At 31.5% G+C, this 8,465-nt stretch overlaps 1 protein-coding gene across 2 annotated transcripts; it reads left to right on the top strand.

Annotated features, from left to right (window-relative positions):
- The first annotated feature begins 3,309 nt into the window (after positions 1–3,309).
- LOC118057230 (uncharacterized) lies at positions 3,310–7,520 on the top strand. Of its 2 annotated transcripts, XM_035069745.2 has the most exons (4): positions 3,314–3,631; positions 5,564–6,070; positions 6,727–6,873; positions 7,112–7,520. In XM_035069745.2, the coding sequence occupies exons 1-4, from the start codon at positions 3,527–3,529 to the stop codon at positions 7,202–7,204; spliced, it is 852 nt and encodes a 283-aa protein (XP_034925636.1). In that variant the 5' UTR covers positions 3,314–3,526; the 3' UTR covers positions 7,205–7,520. The 2 variants fall into 2 exon arrangements, with proteins under 2 accessions (XP_034925637.1, XP_034925636.1); XM_035069746.2 differs by lacking the exon at positions 7,112–7,520 and having other exon boundaries at positions 3,310–3,631; positions 6,689–6,867.
- Positions 7,521–8,465: the final 945 nt, after the last annotated feature.

An 8,465-nucleotide genomic window follows, 5' to 3' on the forward strand; every position in this document is an offset into this window, starting at 1 on the left:
CAGCTTGCCCATTAAAAAAATATAAGGAAAAAATCGAGAAAAAAAAATGAAATTAACAATAAAAAAAATCTTATAACTCTTTTTTCATGTAAGAATTGTTCTATATAATTCAATTCATAGTAACCTTGGTAACTGTTGAAGAAAAAAATAGAGGATAAAAAAAAAAGCTAAAATAAAAAAAAATGAGAGAAACAATAAAGAGAGAGAGAGAGAGAGAGCGCTTAATTAAATAATAATAAAAAAAGCTTTACATTTTAGCTGCCTCGATGGGTACCGTCTATGATCATATGATCGTAAGGAGTAATATATAGATATGCCTTTTTTGGCATGCTTTACCCTGTTTGCATGTTATTAATTATTATCCTACACTATAATCTCCAAAAATAATATTATTCTTAAATGTAACTTGCTGATGGGCAGTATTTAACTCACTAGAAACTGAGTGCACCATATATATGGGATTCTCTTGACAATAATTTCTTAAATTATCCTCTTCTTCTTCGTTCCTAGATTATATTCTAACATTTGATTATATCATCCTTGATCACTGATAACCAATAATATTTGAGTAATTATGGATACGTAACACAATTATTCAAAAGATAATTATTTTAGGTTAAATATTTAACAAGTGGAGTATGAGGCATGACATGACGGAGGAGCTAGGTTTTTTTTTTTTTTTTTTTTTTTTTCATGCCTAGTTGAAGTTAATATATATAGGGCTCATGGTGAAAACTGTGTTTTTCATGGCGGCAACAGACCTTTCCTTCATGCCCTAATTAAACCTTCAATGGATGAGTAACTTTGCTTTTGATAACCACAAAAGGTTGAACTTAGAATTACTTTTTTATATTTTAATAAAACTTGTGTATCAGTTTTATTTTAGTTTCATTCTCGAATCAGTTTTTGTGTGTTGAAATTGATTTTCTTGTTAATTTTTTTTTTAAAAAATTTATATTTGATTTGATTTTTCTATGAGATTTTTTTTAATTATCTCCTTTTAGATCTTAAAATAAGATAATAACTAACAAAGCAAATCCACTTATCAATTAAAGAAACAACTCACAAAAATTTCATATGCTTGTTGTCATGATGTATTACACTAGTCAATTTTAAAGTGATCATCAAAACATATAAATTCACTCAATGATTTGAATTTAATTTATTAATTATTAGTTAGTATGGTTTTAAAATCTAACTGGATCTTGATCCAGATCATGGTTAAGAGTGTGAATCTCTAGAAAAAATATATTTTTTATTAGAAAACCTAAACATTGTTATTTTAACAAAAATAAAAAATTAACACATTGATAATTAAATTAACTTGGACTAATTTAGGGTTTGCTGATGAACATGTCGGTCATGGACGAGTTTAAAAGGAGTGCAAGTGAGTGGTAGTTTACAAGCTTGAAAGAAAATACCTGCTCCCATTACTCTAAACTAAAAATAGAAAAAGAATAATAGTAATATTAAAAAAAAAAACCCTATCTTTTTTGAGCAACGATAATTTTAACTACAACTAGAGACGCCTTGTTTGTAGTGGTATCTTCGGTTGACCGTTTTTTGCCTAACTTTCTTCTCTAGGTTTGGATCTAGGCTGACTTGAAAACGATTCCATTAGGTGAAATCCTGTGGGCAGTGGGCTAGCGTAAAAGAATTCTGCCAAATGTTTCAAGATTATTATATTTTACACTCATCAAAATCATTAAAATATAAATTATAATTTTTTAAAATATAAAGGGTAAATGTTAAAAACAACTAAATTATAGAATGATCATGATAATGTTTTTAAGATATAAAAACTCAAAACTTTAAAATCACGGGACAACAAAATCATCGAGATATTAAAGTTAAATAAAAATAATCGAGTAAGAAAAATATAAGTTAACCCGGGTTAACTTGACTAACTTGCACTCAGGATAACGCAGTGAAAAGAATATTGAAAAAATCACATAGGTCAAGAGCCAATAATTTAATGTTGAAAAAATAAAACTATAAAAATAAATTGAGAAAAAAAATCCAAGTCCAATATAGTTAACTTGACTAACCTATTACTCAAGATATGAAATTGAGATAACACAAGAAAGGAAAGTGAAACAAAAAATGAATCTAAGAACTTAACAATAAAATGTCAAATTATGAATTCAAAAAAAAAAAAAATTCAATAACGGATTACCTTGTTGGAAGGAAACCATAAAAAAATAATAAAGTAAAATATACAACTGTAAAACAATTAGAAACCCAAACAATGCAAACCAAATATGGTATTAAAACAAAATGAAAGAGACCAATTCGGATTAAAAACAAATGCAATAAAATTGGAAGGGATGAACTTGCAAATAAATAATAATCAAGAAAAGTATAAAACACAAAAATAGAGAAATCAAAAGTAAAGGAACCAAATTGAATTAAAAAATCAAATTGAATAAAATGCCCAAAGATAAAATTTATAAAAAAAAATCAAAAGGCATTAAAAGCTAACAATGTTTTCTTAATAATATTTAATAGCATAAAATTATTAAATAATTATTAATCAGACTAAACAATAGCAACAAAACCAAAAGAAAAAGAAAAAGATACCTTTGAAACTAACCTAATTTTTTATGGATTCTAAAGGTAGTTTTGAAGTTTCATTGTTTTTTAAAAGGAAAAGACGTTTAGAAGCCCCCCTACATGTTCATTTTATTTTTCTTTCAAGGAGTATGATCGTAACTTAATTGTGTAAATTTTTTGGAAATGACTGAAAAGTTCTCTTACGAAAGCTTTACATTTTTTTGCTCTTAAACGTAAATCAATTATTTAACAATATTAAAAGAAGGTTACTAAATCAAAATGCCTTCAATTAATTTTTCAATAATTAATAAACCATTTAAAATAAATATATGAAAGTGTGATAGGAATTACTTCTCATTCAGAAATGCATTAAAATAAATTTTTTTATTTTAAAAAAAATTATATTTAACATCAACATATTGAAAACACACAAAATAAATAATTTAAAAAAAAAATTATTATTTTTTTTAAAATATAAAAACTAATAGGTTGAAAAAGATAATTGTGTCCCTAATTACAAGCCTAACTATTTTTTTCTATAAGAATAAAACTGTAAAAATACTATTTCAATAAATAGAAATATATGTCTAGCGACGCAGTAAATCATTAATATCTTTTTGTAATGTCGTTTTACACATTGTCTTTATTATCAAACCTACTATATCCTACATCATCTATTTTGATTTTGTATTTTAAGAAATTAATTATTAATTCCCCATCCATATGATTATTACATATATATATATTCCCTTTCCTTCTTGTCTTGAATCAAAGGCCAAAACAGGACCATTCTCTCTCTCTCTCTCTCTCTCTCTCTGTTGCATTTTGGCTGCCTGCTTTTCAGCAGTCCTAAGCTAGCTAGTGTTGTGTTTTTAGGTTACTCTGTTTTGCAAGAGGTGATTTCTACCTTTTGCTCTGTTTCTTCTCTGTTTCAAGATTTGGAAAAACAGAGTGATTGCAATTTTAGACAAAAATGTATGCAGAGACGTGGCTATTGTTTCCCTATATGCAGGATTTCTCTCAAGATATTCAACAACTTGAAGAGTATTGCAAGTGCCAAAAGACCAATGCTTCAATGGTACTCTATTTTCTCTTTGTTTTACTTGTTTTTGTTTGCACTTATATGCCTCTTTCACGGTGTGTTTTGGCTCTCTTCTCTTTGTCTACTTGAGTGATCTGCATTAATTTGATCCGTTCCGAACTGGGCTTTGGTTGTTTTAGAGTTTCGAGCTGTCGTTTTTGTGTACTTCGATTTGGTGTTTGCTTTCTGCTCTAACCTGCTCTGTCTGGTTTCTGAGAAAATGGGGTGCATCGGTAGGAAATATCTATGTTTTTGTATGGAAACCCAATTTAAAGTTCATATTTTTCTTGGTTCTTTGTGAAACTTCATATTGAAAGTTCAAAGTCTCGATCTCGAGGACTTGATTTTTTCAGTGGAACTTGTCTTCTTGATGTTTGTGTCTATTCCTCCTCTGTTTGGTTGTTGAGAACATGGAGGAAAATACTGATTTTTTTTAAGCTTTGTCTTTTATGCTAGTGGGCTTGTGCTTATTTAGACAAGTGTGAATGTCTTTAGGTTTTGTTCTCCACCTTTACTAAGCAACCAAATAGGGCTAAAATGGAAACAATAACTGTTTTCTCTTTACATGTTGAATCCAGAACATAGAGCAAAAGAAAGACTACAAAAGGGAAAATGATTTCATAGTTTCAAAGAACGTGTTCTCTAAGCTTTCTTCTATTTTCTCGCTCCAATTGTGTGATGGTGAACCAATACTTAGATTTTTGTTGGCATTTTGATCCACTAACTAAGAGAGTTAAAATATGAAAAAAGTCTTGTTTTATTTTTTTAGCATAAAGAAGGGGAAAAAGTTTGGAAAGTGGAGAAAGAGAAAGCATTCTCCACCTCTAATTTTTTTAATTTTTTTTTGCTGACTTTCTCTTTCTGTTGGATGTTGAAATAGAACTTGGATAAAGGAGGTTAAAAGAAAATTAGCCTTGAAAGAGTTTCATTAGACCTTTGCTTTTGCTAAAAGTGGTTGATATTTATGCAAATAAGTTTGTGATATTTGAGTCATAGGTGTTCAGCCATTTAAAGGATCTTTACTCAGGTTGAGCTGTTTAGTGTTCTTCTCATAAAGAAATCACTTAATCTGTCTTGAAAATTTGGTCTTAACAAGTTACAATGAGGACTCTTCTTTTGCTCTTTTCTTTGGAGGAATTCTTGAACCCTAATTATAGGATTTGTTGGATTTGTCTCTCAATTTGTTATTTCACTCAAAGAAGTCTCAATTTGGTTCAGTGGTTTAATCTCAACAAATTTAAAAGAACTTTTGCATCACAAACTAAAACAATACATGCAAGAACAACATAAATTTGGTTTGTTTTCAAGAATTGGTGAGAATTGTGATTTTAACATATATTTATGGGTTTATTTAGGAAACTTAACACATTCAACTCTACTGAAAGACCATGATTACATGGTTTCTTATTTGGTTATTGAAATTATCAACTAAACAAAAAGCAACTAAAAACAGAATAGTTCTGATACAAAGGTGAAAAAACTAAGCATTCAAAGATACAAACTAGAAAATAACAAAGAAAAGCTAATCAACAAAATTCAATAAATAAAATCTCAGAAAACTTTGAATCGTGTATGGTTTTTGGAATTAATCAAGTGATTCATCACTTTAACATATTTTTAAAAATCTGTAGGATTTCCTCGAAAATGCATGTTTACAGCTTCTGTATCTATGTACTTGTGCATGTATTTACTGATGTATAGACGTGTTCACCACTCTTTCTGGGAGGGGGAACGAGGGAAAAGGTGGTGTCATATCAGCACTTTTACCAGATTGAGCTGTAACATATAACAAGACTTTATTTTCAACCTATTTAAGAATACCTTAAGACTGAGGCTAACATAATTGGTGAAGTGTTTAGATCAATATTTACTCTATACCTAATTTTCCTATTTCATCTCGTTTGTTGCTGACAACCTTGTCTAATGTAGAGCAACCTACTTCAGACCACCATATCAGAATATGATCTGGGAGGCGAGGGGGATCTGTTCAAAGCACCTGAACCAATCATTGAAGAGCCACTTGTGGTCATTGATCCCATGACAGCAGCCATTTCAATGATCTCCTGTGGGGAAGAAGTCATTTCTTCACAAGGATTTAAGGTGGCAGATATTGAATCCATTCAAAATGAGCAGCTTCTGAATGAGGTTTTCTATGAATGCAAGAAGGACATCATGGAAAAAGAAGCCATGGAAACACCATCACTTGCAGAGCTTCTGGATATCAAGATTCCTATTGTGAGGACTGATGAAAACAACATTCAAGAAAACAAATTGCTCCCTGATGCTGCACTATTAAAAAGTGTCAGCTCAGGATGTTTGAGGTCAGTGGAGTGGCTGCATGGTGCTGCAGTGAAGCCAAGTTTTCTGGATTTCCCTGGAATTGATTTTGAAAATGCTTATGGAATGAGGAGAGCATACAGCGAAGGAGATATAAAGGTTAGATCAAATCGATTATGGTACTTCTGTGTGTATTTGATTATAGGCCTTTATTGCACTTTTGAATGATTTTCTCGTCTGCTTAGATCCTCCTTGTATGTGGCAGAAAACATAGACCTTTACCTGAAAAGAATCATTTCTTGGCAGTTAACTCTGCACAAGGATTCTCTGTCTGCTTGTGGTGCTTTTTTATTGTTTCTGAAAAAAATGTAGTCATAAGTTCTGATATTGTTGCAAGTCAAGCCACTGACATGAATCGCTTCGAACTCCCAGCTTTTCTTTATTAGTATTGTTCCATAATGTTGCTGCTCCTGTTAGCCCTTCCGGTTGGACAGATAACTGACACCTTTCTCTTGGTGCCTTTATCAAGAATTCAATCAAATTTTTTCCCACGTAAAATGGAACTGTAGATGAAGAACGACAATATCCACTACTTCCAAAGCAGAATCTGTTGCTTTTATTTTCAGTTTTAGTTCTATTTTCCTTTATCATTTCTCTCGGATAATCCACCAGATTCCAGTGGAACATTTCTATGCAATTCAGCACCAAGCATGAATATGCTCAATAATGAAGTCTACGGACTGAGAATTGTTTAGATGCTTCTGGCCATTTGCACAGGATGGGGCTGAGTCATTGATACTGAGTTTTTATGACAGACACTTGGTAACGGTGATACGAGCCTTATCCATTCTACTCTTGACCGACCATTGATTATCAACAACTGCTCTGCTGAGGACCGCCGGCAAAAGCTTTCAAGGTACAGGAATAAGAAGACAAAGAGGAACTTTGGCAGGAAAATAAAGGTAAATAATTAAGTATTATTGTTGATTTGTTGTATATTTACTTTCTGACTTGCCCGAACTTCAAATAAAAGTACCAGCCACGTGAAAATTCAGTCACTCATTGCCTGTGTTTTAAAATCAAAGGGGTCTGCTTATAAAAGGCATCAAAACTTGCATAACTCAGATCATACTTGGTGAGATGAATCCATTCCTGATTTTCCATGCACACTGGATTCAACTCACAATATGTTTGTTTCAGTATGCTTGCAGGAAGGCTCTTGCAGACTCTCAACCAAGGATCCGAGGAAGGTTTGCAAAGACTGAAGAATGCGATGTTTCCAAGAGGCAATAACTACCAACTAATTCATGAAAAGGAAAAAAAGAAAGTAGAAGCGAAATACTCCCATGCAGCAATGGAAGAAATGAGTAATATTAGCATAAGCCTGGAAAATAGATTTGGCAGAAAACTAAGCAACTATTGTTAAATAAACTAGACCCCCAACTCGCGCCACGTAGTTGATCTCTTATATGCTGTAATAACCTCCTCAGAGTAGAACAAAATGGCCAGGCAGTGCTGTACATAGGGTTGTGTTGAATAAGTTGAGGAAGCAAGAAAGGGTTGTAGCTGTTCATATATCTTATGAAATGAAAATATTGTATTCCCTCTACTGTTGCTTCCACTATATTTGTTATGGTGTCCAAACTATTCTAATCATCACTGCTCCATGATATTTAGAAAAGGAAACGTTCCATTTCATTATTTGTGTTTGATGAATCTATTTCATGTCTTCTCCCTATGTCCTTCCTAAGGTTGAGAAGGAAACGAGCACGCTGGCGATCCATGCATGTCCCTGTTAATATTTCAGTCTATGCTATCCTTGTCTTTGAACCGTCAAACACGATGAGAACAGAAAGAAGCTGGAAATGGTTGCCTGCAGAGAACTCTGAAGCTAACAAAAAGATAAGCGAGAACAGAAAGAAGACAGAAATGGCATAAAACATACAGGAATACATACATCCCAGTGGGATAATCAAGGAGAGCTTAGAAAGCAGTACCGAAATGAGTGGAAGAAGCACAGAAGCCGACCATAACTTGAAGGACTTCATATAGCCATGGATGGATCCAGCATGTGGGCAATGTGAGCACTTGCCTAAACTGCCAAAAAATAAAAATAAAAATAAAAATTAAATGAAGCATGTATCATGTAGAAACCGGTAATGGTTTCAACGAATAGAAAAATTAAGAAAAACTTAAAAATAGATGCGTTTTGAGAATGAAAAAAAAATCCCTAAGGAATTATAATGGAAATGAGAAATAAAAGTTAAGAAAGAATTGTATGAAAGAATATAGATAGAAATCTAGGTTAAAATTTAGTAATGTTACTGTAAAACTATAGTAAGTTTGTGAAGAAAACAAATGATAAAAATAAAAAATAATAATAAAAAAATTTATGAGAACTTGATAAAATAACTGATAGATTGTTTAATAGATATTTTTATAAATAAGATGGAAAACTAGAAATTTAACTTCTCCTTGCCCATGTAAATTGCTGGCTAGATCTGAAAAAAAATTAGAAAAGAAAAAAAAATTGAGAGCTTCTTCACTAAACATT

This window comes from Populus alba, chromosome 15 (assembly GCF_005239225.2).
Source record: "Populus alba chromosome 15, ASM523922v2, whole genome shotgun sequence".
Lineage (NCBI taxonomy): Eukaryota > Viridiplantae > Streptophyta > Magnoliopsida > Malpighiales > Salicaceae > Populus > Populus alba.

Coding starts and splice junctions, on each gene's coding strand:
- LOC118057230 (XM_035069745.2), top strand. CDS start 3,527: ATGTATGCAGAGACGTGGCTATTGTTTCCCTATATGCAGGATTTCTCT. Junction 6,071..6,726: donor ACAGCGAAGGAGATATAAAG/GTTAGATCAAAT, acceptor TTTTTATGACAG/ACACTTGGTAACGGTGATAC. Junction 6,874..7,111: donor ACTTTGGCAGGAAAATAAAG/GTAAATAATTAA, acceptor TGTTTGTTTCAG/TATGCTTGCAGGAAGGCTCT.